Source organism: Marmota monax, unplaced genomic scaffold (genome assembly GCF_021218885.2).
Source record: "Marmota monax isolate L192 unplaced genomic scaffold, Marmota_monax_Labrador192_F-V1.1 WCK01_AAM20220418_F8-fsc00028, whole genome shotgun sequence".
NCBI classification, from domain to species: domain Eukaryota; kingdom Metazoa; phylum Chordata; class Mammalia; order Rodentia; family Sciuridae; genus Marmota; species Marmota monax.
This window is the reverse complement of record NW_026694779.1, coordinates 12,697,455-12,719,486: the sequence shown is the minus strand read 5'-3', so window position 1 is coordinate 12,719,486 and position 22,032 is coordinate 12,697,455. Positions and strand designations below refer to the sequence as shown.

The following is a 22,032-nucleotide window of genomic DNA, read 5'->3' as shown; positions in this document are numbered from 1 at the left end:
ATTATTTTCTGATGCTTTGGATCAATATAATTTTAAATTATTCTGATACTTTCTAGGTGTCACTCTAGTCATCTTTATTTCTATCTACCATATCTCCCTCTCTCTTTTCTCATAATAAAATGGTTCTTTTCTACTAGAAACTGCTTTTTTTTTCTCATTCTAATGCTCACTAGTAGGTGGAACCCATCTGTTCCTCAGCTGCATGGATGACCCCATGGAGAAGGCTCAATCGATGAGTCTCAGGAGCCACTGAGAAACATCTAGTTCATTAGGGTCATCAGTATTAAGGATGGGAAGAGACTGCAGTAGCCAGGTGCCACCTTTGTCTCCAGAAGAAATGCACATAGGAAAGTATCGAACACAGAGAAAGAAGAGCAGAGAACAAAAATAGTATGTGGGATTGGTTGGACCCTGGGTCTAGCACATTGGACTCTCAAGAGCAGATGCTTGAAAAGAATTTGGAAGAAAAGCTTTTAATCAATGATGAAACCTGAGAATGGGAGCATGCAGAAGCAGAATGGAGGAGGCAAAGAAACTGAATTGTGATGTGGTCCATCAGAGACTTGGCCATCATACAGGAGGCGTGAATTGAATATTTGCCATCAGAATTTCCTAGCATCAGTCAAAAATGGCTGACCTGTCACATTCCCCTTATTGAGATATCAGATGCCAGCTGAAGGGGTGACCACAGGCGAGTGGCTCTGTATGGCTAAGAGCTATAGGCCATCACTGCCCCCCACTGCCCCCCACAGCACAGCAGCAAGTCCTTTGGGTGGCACAGATCTTTGTACACCATACATACAGAGCTACCTGAGGCCACCTGAGCAGTCCAGTTATGAGAGCCAGTAACCCCCCCCCCCAATTTCTTGGCCCCAGTTACATTTATCTGCCATCAAAAGACCCTATGCTTACCTCAAAGTTAAAGCTGTTCTGGACCCTCAAGAATTCTGGAAAAGCCTATACTACTATTGTGGACTAGAGAAGCTGAGACCCATGCCAGCCAACATGGTGGAAATCCTGTTACCTGAGCCCCAACCCGCAGACTCCAATCAGCCCACAGATTTTACATGGCCAGTTAATGAAGATGGGAGATGTGTGTATAATTAGGAGGAGAGTTTAAGATCAAAATCGATAAACAAAATAGAATAAAATCCATAGTACTTCCACTTGAATAAGCTTCACCATGAAGAAGGTTTTTCTCAGTCTCATCTTTGGTCAGAATGATCTTCCCTGACTTACTCATCTCTCTGTGATTCTCATCCTATCAATAACAGAATGTGTTTATTTCTCGGAGAACAGTGATTTATACATTAATAATGCCCTCTTTGTTCCCACAAGTGACCATGTTCACAACAGTAAGCAGGAGAGGAAAATCAAACCAGCACTCCAGGCACATACTGGGGAGCTAATTAAATTATTTTCATATGTGCTAAAGTTCATTTTCACCCTGGGTAGAGATGCTGTTTAGCTTCTGAATTTCTAGCAATACATTTCAATTTATATCAATGTCCTTTAGACCAGTGTTATTTCAATTTATACCAATGTAGCATAAAATTTGCAGTTCTAGCAGTCCAATGAAAATGATGTGAATGTGCACACATATATCATACTTATGTGTACATAATACAGATATCAGAGATACAAGGCACATACTCTGTGATTGGTGCCGTCCTCTGTGTTTGTTGCGTGAATATGTGTGTGAGGGAGGGAAGGAGGATGATCGCTAGTAAAAACTTCAATCCGTATCATGGTCTAAAGCTAATAATAATAGTGGTGCAAGAATAAAGTATTATTCAGCACTGTTGGATAATCAAAATGGATTTGATCTCTCGTGCCTTTGAGACCCTGCCTGTTAGGATGTGTAAATTGAGTTTATAAACTTCTCTGGATGGACTATCTTTTGTAGACTGTCTCACATTCTTACTCAGTTGACAGAATCTAAGGCTTGGGTTAGCAGGTTTCTCAGAGTAATTTACAGAAGCAATATCACTGTGACTGCTGCAGGCCTTGCCCTGAAACTTAGCAAATAACAAAAGCAGAAGCAGGGCGCTACTTACCACCCGAGTGTGGCGGGGGCCCGCAGAGAAGGACGACGCCCTGGCCTTCGCGCACTGACACTGCACTTCTCATTTTGGTTTTAAAATTTTCAAGATCTGATTCGAAAACAAACAAACAAACAAAAAAACTGAATTTCAGGGAAAAAAAAGAAAAGAAAATTCAATTTTTCATTCCAAGATGTTCCTGTCTTTTGGAAAACAATTTTGAAGCCTCTAGAGGAGAATATTTGCCTTCAGGAGGAAAAACAGGATTTTGATTTCTTTATTATGGCTTCTAGGAAACCAGGAACTCAATATGAATATACAGCCACCAAGCTCACATACTGGGTTAGCATCAAGACAATGCCCACCATCCAAAAAGCAAAGTACAGGTGAAAATGAGAACACAATTCAAGGGAAGAAATGAAGTATCCTCCCCCAACAATATATAGAGTAAGATTTCCACATCTGCTTAGCGACCCACCAGGCCAGGAAGAATTTTGGCTTCATCTTGTCACAATGACCAAATTATTCCTGAATTTTTCCTGAATTTGTCCAAATTATCCCTGAAATACTGGATCATAAACAGTCCAGGTAAACTTTATTCTACCTATTGTCATTGTTATTTACAAAGAGATCTTAAAATGTTCAGTTTTGGGGTGCATGCCCTCTCTGTTGCATGTCCTGGAGGGTTTTGTGAAAGATATATCTCACTGGAAAATAACTCAAAGTATAACAGTGAATTTGATCCATATAATCATTTTTATTTATAGTTATAATATGAACTCTTTTTATTATCCCCAGTGATTTTTTTCAAGTGTTTAATAAAGTTTTTTAAAAAATAACAATCAAATGCGAATACTATTTTTATTTAACAGTGGTCATTTTTTAGAAAACATTGAATTTCTCCCAATGATAATCCAGGACAGCAAATACTGATTCATACTTTCCATCTTAAATTACAGAGAGAGAAATTCTATTTCCTCATTTTAAAAAAGTTTAAGTCTATGGGGGAAAAAGGAAGAAAGCTTTACCATTTCTCCAAACTCCAATTTAAAAAAAGAATACTTGTAAATTAAAACAGTTAAGGTATTCTATGATGTCACTTGCTATATTGGAACCACTGCTCTATCAATTTGTGAAAGAACATATTTACTCGAAGCTCTTAAGAGTTGATATGAACTGCCTAAGTGGTGGCCACACCAAGAAAGGCACAACATGCATTTTAGAATACAACTTGGAGAACTTTGAATTTTCTTTGAAGAGCGTAAAAAAGCAAACTAATTATCTCCAAATGGATAAAACCACAATCTGGAGATCTATAAATATCTACGCACCATAAATCAGCACATCACAGGGAAATAAGAAGGCCTATGCATTCCAATATATTGGGTATGGAAAAAAATAGTATTAAATTGCTAGGTCATAATCATGGAGTACAGCAATTCAGCAAAACTCCTAAGGGTGCCCAGAAAAGAAGTAAGGAGAGTATTTACTTTAATCAGAGGTTACCTGAAGAAGTGATATGACACCACAGCATGAAATCATCTTAAATCTATAACTGAAACACAACATTCTTAAAACACAGAGGCTCATGAAGAAAAACTGAGTTGGAATTGAAGACTTGGACTGTTAGAATGTTCCATAAGGGTAAACTAAGGAAGCCTATCATGTAAGAAGCTAGTCTATTCATGAAAAACTAATTTCCAAAGATTACTTTGCTTGCAACTGAATATGTATCCTCATTGCTTTTTTTTCCTGCCCAAATCCTCATTGCCTACTGCTATGGAATTTCACATTGCGAAAGTTTGCCATCATGGATTTCAGATAGAATGTGGGGGGAAAAAAGTTCTAGATAAACCAAGAATGTTTCCCCAAAAGGTAAATATCTTTTGCCTAGGGACAAATATTGAATGGCACAGATCTGTCACTGGTCTAAACACTATACTGATACATGAGAGGCCAAGGTAGATTGTTTAGGACACCTGATACAGCCAGCCCCATAAGACATCAACATCAAGTATGGCAAAGAAAACTAATTACAGTGGTTCCAACATGCCTAGCAGGGCTTTGTTGACTGCAAAGAACTGTGATTACAGTGGATTTGTTTTTTCTATATAGCAGCATCTCCTGACATCTTATTTTTCTCAAAGCATGGTCCACAGATCACCTGCATAATTATTATCTACAATTCTTATTAAAAAATGCAAGTATCCAAAAATCACTCAAAAATAGTGAGTTAGGGTGCTTGGGAGTTAAATCCAGAGATATGAATTTTAATAAGCTCATCAGCTGCACCATAACCCACACCAAATATCATTTTGTGGTTTCCCATTAAGACATATGAGGGTCAATCCAGATTAAGTACATTAGACTCTACCTCAATTTTTTTGCAATGTATGAAATTGCCTCTGAGTTGGGCAATCTGTTTGTTAAGCACCAGCTGAGCACTGAGGACAGACAGAAAAAAGGTCACTTATTAAACAGGCCTTTACTGAGCCCACTGAACTTCAGCCTACTGGGTGCCAGGTTTTCAAGGTGTCAACGGGGGCTCCCTTGCAAGGAGAGCCCTGCCTGGCTAGAGGCAGACTTGAGCCAAGAACTGTATTTTAAATGGCACCTGCTGCAATGGGGCTCAGTTCCCAGAGGGATGGACACTTAACCAGGAGTGAAAGATGCTTGGAAGAGCAGGGGTTGGCAGGGGAATGGAGGGCAAAGGTGTCAGGAGACTGCGGTGGTAACTCAAGTTTTAATCTGTATTTCCTTGGCTGCTGATGCCGCTGAACATCAGTTCATGTGCTTTTGTTCCAGCCAAGTACCCTCTGCCACAAACAGCTACTCACATCATGTGCTCACCTTTCACTTGGCTAGCATGTTTGCTTGTATTGTCACTATTTAGTTTTGAGGGATTTTACACATTCTAGATGCTTTTCCTTCACCAAATAAGTGGTTTGCACGTATTTTCTTTCTTTCTTTTTTTTGTTCCTTATCTTTTTTTTTTATTGTTGGTTGTTCAAAACATTACATAGTTCTTGATATATCATCTTTCACACTTTGCTTCAAGTGGGTTATGAACTCCCATTTTTAGCCCATATACAGATTGCAGAATCACATCAATTACACATCCATTGATTTACATATTGCCATACTAATGACTGTCGTGTTCTGCTACCTTTCCTATCCTCTACTATCCCCCCTCCCCTCCCCTCCCCTCCCCTCCCCTCTTCTCTCTCTACCCCCTCTACTGACCTTCATTTCTCCCCCTTGTATTATTTTTCCCTTTCCCCTCATTTCCTCTTGTATGTTCTTTTGTATAACCCTGAGGGTCTCCTTCCATTTCCATGCAATTTTCCTTTTCTCTCCCTTTCCCTCCCACCTCTCATCTCTGTTTAATGTTAATCTTCTTCTCATGCTCTTCGTCCCTACTCTGTTCTTAGTTACTCTCCTTATATCAAAGAAGACATTTGGCATTTGTTTTTTAGGGATTGGCTAGCTTCACTTAGCATAATCTGCTCTAGTGCCATCCATTTCCCTGTAAATTCTATGATTTTGTCATTTTTTAATGCAGAGTAATACTCCATTGTGTATAAATGCCACATTTTTTTTTATCCATTCGTCTATTGAAGGGCATCTGGGTTGGTTCCACAGTCTTGCAATTGTGAATTGAGCTGCTATGAACATCGATGTAGCAGTGTCCCTGTAGCATGCTCTTTTTAGGTCTTTAGGGAATAGACCAAGAAGGGGAATAGCTGGGTCAAATGGTGGCTCCATTCCCAGCTTTCCAAGAAATCTCCATACTGCTTTCCAGATTGGCTGCACCAATTTGCAGTCCCACCAGCAATGTACAAGTGTACCCTTTTCCCCACATCTTCTCCAGCACTTGTTGTTGTTTGACTTCATAATGGCTGCCAATCTAACTGGAGTGAGATGGTATCTTAGGGTGGTTTTGATTTGCATTTCTCTGACTGCTAGAGATGGTGAGCATTTTTTCATGTACTTGTTGATTGATTGTATGTCCTCCTCTGAGAAGTGTCTGTTCAGGTCCTTGGCCCATTTGTTGCTTGGGTTGTTTGTTCTCTTATTGTCTAATTTTTTAAGTTCTTTGTATACTCTGGATATTAGGGCTCTATCTGAAGTGTGAGGAGTAAAGATTTGTTCCCAGGATGTAGGCTCCCTATTTACCTCTCTTATTGTTTCTTTTGCTGAGAAAAAACTTTTTAGTTTGAGTAAGTCCCATTTGTTGATTCTAGTTATTAACTTTTGTGCTATGGGTGTCCTATTGAGGAATTTGGAGCCCGACCCCACAGTATGTAGATCGTAGCCAACTTTTTCTTCTATCAGACGGCGTGTCTCTGATTTGATATCAAGCTCCTTGATCCATTTTGAATTCACTTTTGTGCATGGCGAGAGAAAGGAATTCAGTTTCATTTTGTTGCATATGGATTTCCAGTTTTCCCAGCACCATTTGTTGAAGATGCTATCCTTCCTCCATTGCATGCTTTTAGCCCCTTTATCAAATATAAGATAGTTGTAGTTTTGTGGATTGGTTTCTGTGTCCTCTATTCTGTACCATTGGTCCACCTGCCTGTTTTGGTACCAGTACCATGCTGTTTTTGTTACTATTGCTCTGTAGTATAGTTTGAAGTCTGGTATCACTATACCGCCTGATTCACACTTCCTGCTTAGCATTGTTTTTGCTATTCTGGGTCGTTTATTTTTCCATATGAATTTCATGATTGCTTTCTCTATTTCTACAAGAAATGCCGTTGGGATTTTGATTGGCATTGCATTAAACCTATAGAGAACTTTTGGTAATATCGCCATTTTGATGATGTTAGTTCTGCCTATCCATGAACAGGGTATATTTTTCCATCTTCTAAGATCTTCTTCTATTTCTCTCTTTAGGGTTCTGTAGTTTTCATTGTATAAGTCTTTCACCTCTTTTGTTAGGTTGATTCCCAAGTATTTTATTTTTTTTGAAGATATTGTGAATGGAGTGGTTGTCCTCATTTCCACTTCAGAGGATTTGTCGCTGATATACAGGAATGCCTTTGATTTATGCGATTTGCACGTATTTTCTCAGTGCAAAGCAGAGACACAAAGGGACACATATGTCCTAGTCAATGTATATAAAGATTTTGCCACTTTTGTTGAAACACCTGGGACCGTGAGGGAAAGACATAGTAAGTATCTAAAAAGTTTCAAACCATCCCTACGGGCAAATTAGATGTGCAACTTGAATGAAAACCAACCTGTAAATGGTCAAAATTTGACAGAATTGTATCAGAAAGAGTTCTGCAATAATTTCATGAAAAACTATAAATAAATGAATAGATGGAAGACCTGTAGAGTAGAGGAAGGGGAACAGGAGGAGGGAGGAGATGAGGGAGCCGGGTAGCACCAGGGACTGAAGTGGAGTCAATTATACTCCATGTATGTAGAAACTCCACATCATCTAACTACGATGCACTAATAAAAAATTTAAATGAAAAGGTATTTACTGGCTAGAAACTTCTCAAAGTTTTCTCTATGCCTTATCAATTATGGCAAGTACTGCCATTATCCTGAAAACTCTAATTATGCAGAATTTGAAAACAAACAAACTCGATAAATAGCATCTACAATGAACTACAACTACCATCATATTTAATAGCAAAAGAATGAAAAGTTTTCTCCTAATACCAGAAACAATGAGGATGCCCATTCTGGCCACTTGTCAACATGTAGTTTTAGAAGCTATAACCACTGTGATAATAGGGCAAGTGGAGCAAACAAAGCATGCAGCTTGGAAAGAATTAACTACTCTCATCTAAGATGCCATGATGGTCTAAATAGAAAACCTGAAGAAATTTGAGGAAAAAAAAAACACCTCATAGTTCTAAATTAAGTAAGTCACAGGATATATAATTTCTATATGTTAACAATGAATATTCAGAAATCAAAATTTAAAATTCAAAATCATACTTGTTCCAAGAAAAATACTTATTTATGCAAATAATAAAACAAGCAAAGGATCATCATACTAAAATGGATAACATGCTGATAAAAAGAAAGGAAAAAACACCACCACCACCACCACAGAGGACTAAACAAATTGTCATCGTTTGGATTTGAGGTGTCCCCCAATGCTCCTGTATTCATGCAGAATTGTTTGTAGATAAAATGATTGAACTGGGAGTGCTGTGACCTCATCAGTCCATCTTGGTTTGAATGGACTGACTGGGGTGACTATAGGCAGGTGGGGTGCAGTGGGAGGAGGAGGGTCACTGTGGGTGTGCCCTGGAAGGGTACTTCATCCTTTGGGCTCTTCATCCTTTGTGTCTCTCGCGTATAGTACTTTGGTCAAGTGATGTACAAGCTGACTACAACAGATGTGGAAAGACATATTTATACATTATTAAACTCTGCATAGCTGCCAAGTCACCTACATGCTTTAATGTAATTCCTATTAAAATCCAAACAAGTTGCTTTTTAAAAAACGTATTTTGTACACACACAAGCTCATTATGAGATTAATTTGTAAAAAGTAAATGCCATAGAAACTATAGTAGCTAAAAAGTATCCTGACTCAGAAGAATGCAGTGGAAAGACCCACTCTACCTGACATTAAGGCTTCTCACACAGCTACAGAAATCAAGACAGGGTGGCATTGGTAGACAGAGAGATATGTAGATTTTTACAACAAGACACAAAATGCAGACATAAACCTAAACAAACATGTCAAACTTATTTTTGAAAAGCTACAAAGTAATTTTGATAGAAGGGCAGCCTGTCATAAATGTTGCAGAAGAAACTGCACAATTGCAGTTTAAAAAAAATGAACTTTGACCTAAATGTCACTTAGAAACACAAATTAACTCAATATTGATCGTGAACTGCAATGTAAAATATGGAAGCACAGAATTTTTACAGGATTTTAGAGAATAATATAGAACGTCTTTGGCATTTAGAAACTGGCAGAGTTTTTCAATGTGACACCAAATGATGGCTTACAAAAACAAAAATTAGTAAACTGGATCTCAACAAAACTAAAGGCATTTGCTTAGTGAAACTCCACATGAAGAGGACGAAAAGCAAGCTACAGATTGGGAGAAAATGTTTAAAAAACAGCTGTTCAATAAAGAAAGAATATCTAAAATAAGTGAGGCCTCTCAAAACTCCATAGTGAAACCCACAATGGCATGGTCATAAATGCACGTAGCATAATCTCATCAGTTCCATTCCATGGTTCCTCTCTTTTCCTATCCATCCTTCCTTCCCCTCAATCCTCTTCCTCTACTCCACTGATAACCCTTCTATATTCAGGGAATCGCCCCACCCAATTTTTTCCCTTATTTTGGTCTAGCTTCAGCATGTGACAGAAAACGTTTGCCCTTTGAGTCTCTGAGTCTGTCTTATTTCACTTAGCATAATGTTCTCCAGTTCCCTTAACTCCCCAGCAAATGCCACAATTTCACTTTCTTTTGTTATGGCTGAGTAAGACTCTATTGTGAATATAAACCACATTTCCTTAATCCATTCATCTACCTGTAGGCAACCTGGGCTGGTTCCAGGGCTTTGCTATTGTGAATTGTGCTATTATAAACATTGATGCAGCTGTGTTGCTATAGTGTACTGACTTCAGTTCTTATGGATAATTGCCAAGGAGTGAGACAGCGGGGTCACATGGTGACTCTATTTCCAGTCTTTTAAGGAACCTCCATACTGTTTTCTAAAGTAGTTTTGGTAGTCCCATCAACAATGTATGAGTATACATTTCCTTTCACATCTTTGCCAGCATTTATTATTTATATTCTTAATAACTGTCCTTCTAACTAGAGTGAGATGAAATCTCAATGTAGTTTTGACTTAGATTTCCCTGATTGATAGACATATTGAGCATTTATTTTTTATATATTTGTTAGCCAATTTGCATCCTTTCTTTTGAGACGTGTCTCCTTAATTCTTTTGCTTATATATTGATTGGAGTCCTTTTTATTTTTGGTGCTAAGTTTTTGAGTTCCTCGTATATTCTGGATATTAATTCCCCGTCAGAGAAGCAGCTGGTGAAGACCTTCTCCATTCCTGTAGGCTCCCTTTACTTTCATTTTCTTTGTTGTGTGTCTTTTAATTTAATGCCATCCCAGATTTTATTTCATGCAATCATGATAACGTAAAAATGAAACAACACATATGTATACTACATATACTGATGATACACTAATAAAAACATTACATAGAGACATAAATCCCCAGAGAGAACTATGTACTTTTACTCTTAGGTTCAATGAAAAATGGACAGCCATGTAGAAATGATTGGATAACACTGGCATTATCAAAAGTTAATAAACTCGGGTCTGGGGCTATGGCTCAGCGGTAGAGTGCTCACCTATTATGTGCAAGGCCCTGGGTTCAATCCTCAGCACCAAGCACACAAAAATGAATAAATAAATAAATGAAATAAAGATATTGTGTTCAACTACAACTAAAAAGTAAATATTTTTTAAAAAAGGTAATAAACTCGGGAGATCCATCAAGGCCTGGTTTTTCATTTTGTTTATTTGTTTATTTTTGATATTCCTTGGTATCTCCATGTAACAAAATTTCTCCCTGGTTTGGGGGAAAGTCTCCCTAAAATGAGGGTCCCCAAGGAGAAGGTGAGAGAGTAGCAACTCTAGGTTTCATGGCTGGTTTGGGGGAGAGGACTTCTAATTCACATGCACAGCCTTGGGGAAGAGGAATTGTGGTTTCTTTGCCTCACTTCAGGGGACAAAAATGGGGCAGGAGACAGGAAGTCAAAAGAAGGTTAGAGAGACCCTGCTTCTGAGGCCCTTCCAATGTCCTTTGGTTCAAAGCACTCTGCGTGCTAAGGCAGCATGGTGCATCCTTTGAGGTATTTTGATCTCAGTCAATACATTTTAAAATTTTCCTAGCAATTTTCAGATGTCATATGTTTTAATACCATATGATGTATCCTCCTCAATGTACAATGTTCATGGATAAGGAACAGCCTGTTGGTTTTCATATTTGTATAAAATGTCACATCATCTTATCATAAAAGACTCCACTATATTAACAGCTCTGTTTGACAACTGCATACTGCATTTTTCATGTTTCTATACAGAACAAAACAAAAATGTGCTACTGCTACAGGTTTTACCTCACACGTACATATCAGGTCTCCATGAATGTTTTCCATGTGAAGAAATAAGATACCTAATCTTTCAAGTAAATAAGTCTTAAAATAGAACAAATACATGTCATGTAAAGTAGTCTTAAAATAAAGGAAAAAGAATACAGAGTCATTCAAATGCTTTCAAAAATACTATAGGCCTCTGTTACACAAAAGGATATGTCTTTGAAAATAGGAAGAAAACCAGTAGAGTAGAGGAAAGGGGGATAGGAATGGGGGGAGGGAAGAGGAAGGGAAGAGAGAAGGGAAAAGAGAGGCTCTTGGGGAAAACTGAACAAATTATAGTATGTGCAAGTATGAAGATATCACAATGAAGCCCCATATTATGTATAATTACAATGTACCAATAAAAGGTTGATTTTAAAAAACTCAACCGTGTAAAACATTCTACACAATTAGAAAATGAACAAAAGATGTGAACAGATATTTCACTGTAGAGGACACACGTGTATGAAGATTCCCAATGTTGTCAGGCATCAGGAAAATACAAACTAAAACCAGAATGTGTTATAATTGTGCACCTCCCCATACAGCTAAAGTTAAAAACAGTGACATCACCAAGTCCTGCAGAAGATGGGGATAAAGTGAGCAATTCAGACGTGGCTAATGTGAGGGTAAATGCTAGAGGTACTCTGCAAACCAATTTGGAAATTTCTTAAAGAAGTAATGACACAACCACCAAAGGACCCAGAAAGTGCATATTTGGGAATTTATCCCAGGGAAATGAAAATTACATTTTCATCTGAGAACCTATACACAAACATCCACATGTCTTTATTTGTAGTATTCCCAGTAACAACCCAGATGTCCTTCAGTGGATGAATGACCAAACAAACAGAGGTGCCTGCACACCAGGGAATATTATTCAGTAATTAAAAAGGAATGAGCTACTGACACAGTCGATCTTTGTAATGATCAGAGAAGATTAATAGCTAGTAGATTACTAGTCAGTAATAAAAAGCAATGAAGTATCAATACACTCCACCCCCGGGAACAAAGAGAAAGATTAACAACTGCTCATCTGTCTTCTATTTCTGAAATTTTGTAAGTCGATATCTGTAGAATCCCTCGGTTGCCAGTGTTCAGGGAAGGTGGAGGCAGGACAGGACGTGGAGCAGTTATCAAAGGGCACAGGAGGGAGCCTTGTGAGAATGCAGCCTCTCTCCACCTTGACTGTGACTCCAGAGACATGCTTCCACACAGTTGGTAAAACTACATGGAACTAAATACACACACGAGGACGTGGAAACTGAGCAAACACAGACAAGTTCCCCTCTACATATTTCCTTTCACTTTCTTTTCTCTTGCCCCACACCACCTCCAGGCTGCAGGTAGCTCCCGGGATTCTCTTTCTGTCCATCAGCTGAGCTGGGCTGTGCTTCTCTAAAACAGCTTGAAGGTCCCCACACAAGAAGCGGACAGTGTCTGCCAAGCAGCCACCAGAGGGTTCAGCAATGCCCTGAGGCAAGGGTACCACCTCTGATGGCAGCCCTCTGAAAACTCACAACATGGTTTCAAGATATAATAACCCTGTACCTTAATGTACAACTGTGCATTTCCAATATCGGGCCAGATTTCCAATGCCCACTCAAGCCCTGTACTTTCAGGTTGTGCTCCCCACCCCAAAGGGAACAAGACCACAGGGGCCCACCAGTGCAAATGGAGAAAGGAGGTGACATGCTGGTCCGCTGTCATCTGACAGTCACACGCTCACTTTGGGGTCCAATTTCTATATCTTATCAGTGTTGGTTTCTCCTGTGGATCATTCTAGGCAGACAAAGGCTATGGGAACAAGTATAACTCTGAATTAAAATAGTCACAAAAGTGGGTATTATTTCCCAACAAGTAAGTTTTGGGAAACCCAGGTTAAGCCAAGCTTAATAAGTTTCCTTTTTAAAAAAATATTTATTTTTAGAAGTAGTTGGACACAATACCTTATTTTGTTTATTTATTTTTATGTGATGCTGAGGATTGAACCCAGGGCCTCGCACGTGCTAGACGAGCACTCTACCACTGAGCCACAATCCCAGCCTCTAAATAAGTTTCTTTAAACAGAAAAACAGTCACCTTAATAGAAAGTAGGCTCTGATAAGGTCTGAAAAAGTGGGAGGGATACTATAAAGTGTTCTAAACATAACTGATAAAATTCTTCTTTGGTGTGGAGCATTTGATGGGAAGCCCTGGCCAAGGCTATATTTGCAACTGGCACATAAATGTTTTAGAAATCTGGTAATAAGAGACTACATAGTAAAACAAACGTTTTCCACCTAAAAGGATTAAAATGAAACATAAAAGTGACCATATGCCAGAAATTGCAGCCAGAAGACTAAATGCACCAATTAAAATTTAAAAATGTAGACATCTTTCTGAAAATACCTAGTGATCACCTACAATCAGAGAACGAAGAGCAAATGGAATCATTAGCACTGAAAATTACATGTGGGTTTTACTTCGTGTCCAATACAATCGTGTTTGATCTTTTAAGGTGAAATGCTACCTTTTCAATTAAAATGCAAAATATTACTCAGTTGTGATAAGCCAAACACAGATATAGGCGATGTCATGGTCTTCCATACGTAAGGTCTTAAATGTCTTTAGTGTTGATGTTCTTAAGGATTGGTAGTTCAATCATTACCCAAGCAGTGTCAACGATAAGATTACCTTAGAAAGAATCAGGTCACTTCCATTAATTCAATAGCTTGGCATGGCCATGTAAAAGCTCAAAGAAACCCTCAATGAACACCTCCTAAAATCAATAAAATCAGGTCTGTAATGTAAAGTGTTCACCTCCATCTCTCTAGTATCAGATGCTACAAATGAAAAATAATCTCTGGTAATGATTCAGTCTTATAACTAGGGGTAAAATTTTCAATTAGTTAACCAACCTTATTAAAGTATGCCTTCTACAAAAGGAAACAAACCCAGTTCACTGACCACAAGCTTTCTTAGTATCTTCTGACAGTGTTGGGATGTCCTAGGTTCAATCCCCAGCACAGCTTCCCCAAAGAAGTTTTAAGAATCTTACTTGAAAGATGGAGTTTCGAGTCTTAGAATATTTATAAACAGGTCACCGACAGACACCAACAGCAGAAGGTTTTCATGGGAGGCAATAATCCTCTCATAAACTCCTGATTTTTTTTCCACATTAACATGCATGGAAACATATACCTGCACTGGATCACCAAAAATGTCTACTGCAACAATTTTTTTTGAACTTAGGAGCTGGCCTTTTTAGAAGTTTTACAAAGGGTGTATACTGTAAGTCTCTAAGCACAGACTAAAATATTTCCTAATTTCTTGTCCAATACAATCATGTTTGATCTTTTAAGGTGAAGTGCTACCTTTTCAATTAAAATGCAAAATATTACCCAGTTGTTATAAGCCTAAGATTATTTAGGAAATAGAAAAGTGCCAAAGAAGATATCAACATCCTTAGGGAATGCTGTTTTTTGTTGTTGTTGTTGTTTGTTTTGTTTTTGTTGTTGCTTTGGTTTGGTTTGGGTTGCCCACCCGCCAAGGATCATTATAGTTTATACAGTAGTTGGGTTCATTTTGACAAATTCACACTTGCCTGAAGTTTGATTTACTTCCTGTTCCATGCCACTCCCTTTTCCCTCCCTGTTCCTTCTCCTTCCTCTACACTGATCTTTTTTTCACTCTTTGTTTGTTTTTGATTGTCGCTTTGTACACATACACAGAGGTGGAATTCATGATGGTATATTTGCACATGCCCAGAGGGATTTTCTTAAATTTCTTCTGCATTTTCCCCTCTTCCCCATCCTACCCTCTTCCCTCTTGATCACTTTGTGCTCTACTGATCTTCCCTACATCTTCATGACGTCCGGTCACCCCACCTCCATTTTTCCCTTATTTTACTCTAGCTTCCATATGCGAGAGAAAACATTCAACCCTTGATGTTCTGAGTCCGGCTCACTTCACTTAGCATGTTTTCTCCATTTAAATATAATTTGAGAAACTTCAGCAGAAGGCATGAACTCTAAGCAGCATATCCTATAAGACCTTTGCACACAGGAGTTCCGCAGCTAAGCTTCAACTCCATATCCTGTCAACCCTGTTTTGTGTCCCCTCAAAATTCATTTGTTAAAACTGAATCCCCAATGACATCTGGTGAGTGATTATGTCACAATGGATTAAGATGAGTGGAACCCCCATGGTGGGATTAGTGCCCTTATAAAACAGATTAAGAGGTCTGTTTACCATCATGGGAGGCCACTGTGAGAAGGCACCATCTTTGAAGAAGAGAGTGAGCCCTTAGTAGGCATAAGTCTTCAGATGTTACCATCTTTGACATCATAGCCTGCAGATTCACAAGAAGTAACCCATGGGGTTTATGAATTACACAGTCTAAAGTATTTTTTAGTAGAATTGTGGTGCAATTCCATTGCTCCTGAACCTCTAACTGTCAGCCACATAAATAGAAGCAGCAAATAACAACTTGGGTTTCCCCAAACACAACAGGTGAGCTCAATTCCACATTATGCACATGGTGTTCCTGATCCTTCGTGGACATAGAACACTTTCACTCATCTTCAAAACCAGTTTAGCCACATCCTTCCTTGAAATCCTTGATGCCTTCATTCTTTCACCACTGTACTTTCTACATTTTCATATGTTCCCACCTGGGGATATCACTTTCATTGGTCAGATGTCATTGTCATCTGCATATCTCTAGATTATTGTTTACTCCTTGGCACATCATCAATGGATGTTTGAAATGAGTTCAATTGTCTGTGCATCCATTATCTCATTTTCTTGGGGTTCTCCATGGCAGGTCTTCCTGCCAAAGGTCAGCCATTCAGTCTGTGTTGCAAGCTGGCTACCTCTAGTGAGGCATAGGAAAAGAACGTAGCAATGGTAACAGGGACTCTCTGCCTTAAGCTGAGATGACACAGATCTTCATGATGGGAGACATGTCACCTGATCACTCTCTGCTTTCCATCTATAAAGTGGGGATAATACCTGCCCTCTGAACTTCACAGGGATTTCTCAGAAAGGATTCCTAGTATGGCAGATCTGAAAGTCTCTTGAAAAAAGAAGCAAGTGTTCAAGGGCAAGATGGAGGATGCATCCCTCATGATGGGAGTAGAGATTCTTTGCTCCTTTGAGTTTCTGGTTTCACAACTCTGTTTCCAGTCTTTCTCTTCTCCTTCACATCATTTTGTTTTGTTTTCTGAGACTGAGTCTCCAAATGTTACTCAGGATGGCCCAGAGCTCCCTGCTCTGAGCAAACCTTGAGCCTTAGCCTCGTGAGTTGCTGGGACTAAAGGCTCATGCCATTGTGCCCAGCTCTTTTTCACAATTTTTATATAGGCACAAATTATTCCATCGTAAAAACATAACATACCTTCCAGTGATCTTCATACTCAGCCTTTCTTCTGCATCCCAAGCCCAGATACATGATTGTCTCTATTTCCTTCAACTTTTTAACTTGACTTGAACTCCAGTCTGTCCTCTGGAGTCAGACAAGAGTTATAATCCCAATCTGACACTCTTCAGCTATTTGATCCAGGGCAGATAACTTCACTTGTTGATCCACAGTTCTCCCTACCTCTAAATTAAGTATAATAATACCAATTATTTCTGCTATTATTGTGAGGAAGAAATAATTTATGCAAATTATGTAAAATAATACTTACTATATACATGCTCAAAAAAGTAAAAGTTGCTATTATTTTTCCTTACATTTTTCTTGAAACTTCACCAAGTACAAAATTCTACTACCATGTTCCTGTCAATGATGTATCCATTAAAATTTTAATTTATAACACGCATTTTCTGAATCCTTCTAGACATTCTTGGAATGCCTAATTGGCATCTCACATTCATCAGTTCAGTTCTGTTGCCCACAGTGACCCCTGTAATTCAATTCTTCTTCTAATTTACATCTTTCTGTTATTTTCTCCAAGACTACTATGTCCAATTTGTCACTTGTTTCCTACATTCACTCAGTTAATTAAATTTGATCCTGTTAATTGTTCTGCAAATTCCAGCCTCCTTTTTCCCTTTCCTAATTTCTTACTACTACTATATTAATTTTACAAGAATTATTTCATTCAGCATTTATTAAGCATATGGCCCCAGTTCACCTTTTATAACTTAGCATTCCTGGTTATTCATGAGAATATACTTCTTCAGCATGAACAAAATGAGTATGTGAAGGAATAATAGATAGTTGGATTTCCTAGGCATTCTGATCAAATTATTTAGAATTTATCTTACCTAATTTTCAAAAAAACTCTATTATAAAGGTATTATTTTTCCATTTTCCCAGAGCACTGTGGCTAGAAGGTCTTACAGAATTTGAGGGAGTTGATCCAGTTAGTGGTGGAGCCAACTCACACCCAGCTCTTCTTGTGTTTATACTATTGTGTTAATCAGCTTTTCATTGCTATTACCAAAATCCCTGACAAGAACAACTTAGAGGACAAAAAGTTTATTTGGGGCTCACATTAAAGGTCTCAGTGCATGGTTGGCCAACTCCATTGCTCAGGGCCAGAGGTGAGGCAGAACATCATGGTGGATAGATGTTGGGAGGACAGTTGTTCACTTCATGTCAACCAGGAAGGAGAGAAAAAGAGTAGGGGGCAGGGAGGAAGGGGGAACTTCATTTTCCAGGGACAAAATATAAACCCCAAAGGCACGTCCCCAATGACCTAGTTCCTTTAGCCACATCCTACCTGCATACAGTTACCATCCAATATGGTAGTTCTTTCAAATTATTAATCCAGCAAATAAATTAATGCACCAATTAAGTTTTATCTCTCATGATATAATCATGTCACTTCTGAATATGCCTACATTGTCTCAAATGTGACCTTTCAGGGGACACCTCTTTGTAAACCATAACAACTACACAATCAGGCCACTAAATCTCTGAGCTGGTCTCCCTACCTTGCTTCTTAATCTCCCATCCCATCCATTTATCTTCAACCCACACAACTGAGGTCAGGGTCTGTCATAAAATACATCCTCAGTTTTCAACACTTGCTAAAAATAATTCAAATTCATACTCCACTGCCTAGATGATAAACTTTGCATTCCTGTCTAACATTCATTCAACCACTTAACAGCTGTGCACATGAAGTAGGCACTGGAGTTCTAGGTACTTGCACAAGAAAGCATGGCTCCCACCTTGAGTGTTTCTAAGTCTAACACTTTGTTTATGCCTGCCTCCTCTTCTCTCAACTAAGGTTGAGTATATTTATCTCCAAGGTCTAGTTAAAAATAATCTTCCTATGTGAAGGAAGAACATTCTGAACATTCTGCATGCACATAGTAATTGCATTTCAGATTGCTCTGCTCAGCAACACTAAGGGTGAGGGCAGGGACCTCCTCCATCTCTTCATGTGGACTTGAGCTGACCTCCTACTGAGCCTGCTCAGTACCCCTGGTCTCAACCTAATCAGCTTATCCACCCAATAGGATACTCTCAGTTACCTCTGGTAGGTACTCTCTAGCTAGCATGCCCTCTGCTTCCATTTATTATGTATTTATTATGCTGCTAACATTCTCACTGAAATTAAGTTACTAGAGCAATACTAGAATAGGTGATGAAATGTATATTTGAACAGAAAAGGATCTGTTTATATAAAAACAAATTTAGAGGCTTTTGAAAAACCCAATGAAGAAAATTCACCCTTCCTTTCTTCAAAACTAAGGTTAAAATAAATGGAATAGAGTGAGCATACAAGATAAAAGCTTAGAGAAAACAACATTTTTTTCCACAAAAAAACCTTTCTTCTATTTATTCTATTTCTGCACCCAGATGACATCAGAAGTATTTTTTAAATTATCACTCAAATGCAAAGAAAAACAATAATTGGAAATTGTGGAGAAGTCATAATGGGTGTAGTTTATACAAATAGCACCATTATCTCCTACTGTCTAACCCTTACTCAGGAGAGCATGCTTGGCAGAGTAAAAACAAACAGAAACAAAAAAACAAAACACACACAAAGTTGTATATTCAAAGCAAAATTAAAAATCATCCCTGTCTTAAAAGAATTTTTCAAAAAAAGAGTCTAATTATTGGTTCTGATTACAACAAATAAGAAAGCCCTCTGTCGGCAGCACAGAGTAAATGCTAGCTCACAAAATCAAATCAGAGACTGAGCAATACTTTAATTTGCTACTCTTGGCAGGTCTGCTCTTGTAATAAGCCTGCTGTAAGAAAAACGAAACACAAAATAAATCAGGATTGTGGATATTAATTACTCTTATAATACCAAAATTTAAAACATGAACAGTTAAGGTAAAATGCATAGTAAAATAAATCATCACTTTCTTTGAGATATTTCTTCTCATACTTCATATACACAAAAAAGTTCTAGTTTTGTTAGCAAAACCACCTTTTCCCTCCATTTTTCTTGGCAAAAGTGGGAACCATTTTCCATTTCTTTTAAACAAAGATCTCCAGGCACAGATAATGTTTGCAGTAATTCATAAAATCTCAGTGAAAGCTACATGTTAAAAGTTAGTGGCATATGCCTATAATCCCAGCAATTCAGGAGCCTAAGGCAGGAAGGAGGATTGCAAATTGGAGGACAGGCTCAGCAACTTAGCATGACCCTAAGCAACTTAGAAAGACCCTGTCTCAAAAAAAAAAAAAAAAAAAAAAGGACTGCAGATATCAGATATGGCTCAGTCTTAAAGTGGCCCTAGGGTAGATTCCCAGTATCAACAAATAAAAAAATAAAGTAAAATAAAATAAAAGTCAGCTTAATTTTAGTGGGCAACAGGAAAAAGAAAAACAGTATTCTTGCACAAAACGTTATGAAGATAGCTGCATTTTACAGACTTTTGAAGAAAGTCATGTTTCCAAAAGGGATCCCAGTTCTGTAATCACACAGTAGGGTACTAAGAGAAGTTGTAAAGACTGGTTCTTCAGAGATTACTTTGCCCTTTCACTTAGTAACAACTGCTTGCCATTTCAGAAATAAAGAAGTCATATAAAATGACAGTATTCTGAAGTGGGAACCAATCATACCATTTCAGTGCAGTTATCTTAATTATGTTCTCAAATATCTTTAAAAAGCTTTTTACTAGACTAGATTAAAATGGCTTTTGATGATGCCTTGATCAAAGGATTTGAAGTTAGACAGCAGTCAGTGGTAAGATCCACCATGAACTCTAGTTTTATCATTTTATACAAATTTCTCAGACTCTATCAGGTTTTTATTGAAATGATGCAGATATTTTAACCAGTGTTGGAAGCTGGCTGAGAGAATTAAATGAGACAATAAATGCAAAATTCTTGGAATACATTAGATGATCATTAAATTTTAGCAGGCAGCTTCACCTGTCCAGGCAGCAATAAGCCCAGCTTCTCCTACTAGTCACATCTATCCAGATTTGTCATTCAAGTCCAGCTAAATAAATCTATATTTCTCCTTTGAAGTCTGCAACAATGTTTTACTCAGCTTTTCCACCACTGTGACCAAAAGATCACACAGAAATAGTGAGACGCAGAAAAGTTTATTTGGGGTTCATGGTTTCAGAGGTCTGGGTCCACAGATAGCCAACTCCATAGCTCTGGGCCCAAGATGAGGGAGAATATCATGGCAGAGAAGTGTGTCATGGAACAAAGCAGCTCAGAATATGGCCACCAGGAGACCAAGAGAGAGAAAGCTCAGCTTGCCAAGGACAAAACATAAACCCTAAAGGCATGTCCCTGTGACCTACCTCCTCCAGCCACTCCCTACCTGCTTACTTTACCACCTGGTTAATCCATTCAAGTGGATTAATGCGCTGATTAAGCTAAGGCTGTCAGAACCCAATCTGGTCACCTATGAACTTACTTGAACTGTCTCACACAGGAGGAGTCTTTGGTGGTCATCTGACATCAAAACCATAACAAGCAACACCAGTTTATCTGTACTGATCCTCTTATGTTTTAACAGCACATCTCTCTCTTGCCAAGAGCACCATAATTTCTATTCCTTCTCTCCTGCAATAAGTACACTAGTTGCTAAATAGTATTTGTTGAATTCAAAATGTGAAGCAAGTTTTAAAGCTCCTGATGTTGGCCATCTGTGGTTGGCTGAGGGTCTCAGTCACCGAGACCTATAGAAATTCCATGGGAGAGCTGCCTGTCATTCACACGTGAGTTTAGCAAATGGCTAGAAGATGGCAGAGTAGAACCTTACTTCAATCCATCACAGAAATAATGAAACTAAAAATAAATTAGCAAAATTTGGTAATTCCCCTAACTCTGTACAAAAAAAAATAGTCAAACACAGAACCTTTACCCTCCCCTGACTTGCCAACAGGCAGTTCTTTTTTCTTCTTTTTTAATGCTTCACTCTTACAGCACTTTTCCACACTAATGGCACAGCTCACAGGCGGTGAGCAATGCTATAGGCTGATGTTGAAAAAGCTCCTTATTTCAGGAGGATAACCCAATTAGGCCTGCTTTTCACTTTAATTATATGATCATTTCATCCCCAAATTTCATTGAAATAAGAGGGAGAGGTACAGCAAAGATAATTTTATGAACCATCTGAAAGAGAAGACTTCCCTAATTGAAGCAAAATAGGATGACATTTTAAAGCATCGATAATGACATCAGTGTACAATGAGCACCTAGAATTGCACACGTTATCTTATGATGCTCAAAAAAGGAATACTGTGAGAAAGACAATCTAGATATTGCTATTCCCTACCTTTACCTATCCAATCAGGGGCAAGAGAGGGAAGATCTTGCTAATGTCACCCTCCTGGTAGTTTGAGAGTCAGGCAGACAGAACATTCTCTGGCTTCTAAGGTGGAGAAGAATCATCACCAACATGGATCAAGGTTTACACT

General features: G+C 38.4%; 1 protein-coding gene across 4 annotated transcripts in view; it reads right to left on the bottom strand.

Moving 5' to 3' along the window:
• Cntn3 (contactin 3) overlaps nucleotides 1–22,032 on the bottom strand; it is a 332,030-nt gene that overhangs the window by 146,681 nt on the left and 163,317 nt on the right. For 3 of the 4 annotated variants that reach the window (XM_046425549.2, XM_058573015.1, XM_058573014.1), the window contains exon 5: nucleotides 2,058–2,153. The exons of the other annotated variant lie outside the window; for it this stretch is intronic. In XM_046425549.2, coding sequence (XP_046281505.1) covers nucleotides 2,058–2,153 — 96 coding nt within the window. The remainder of the gene's footprint in view (nucleotides 1–2,057; nucleotides 2,154–22,032) is intronic. 4 annotated transcript variants of the gene reach the window in all.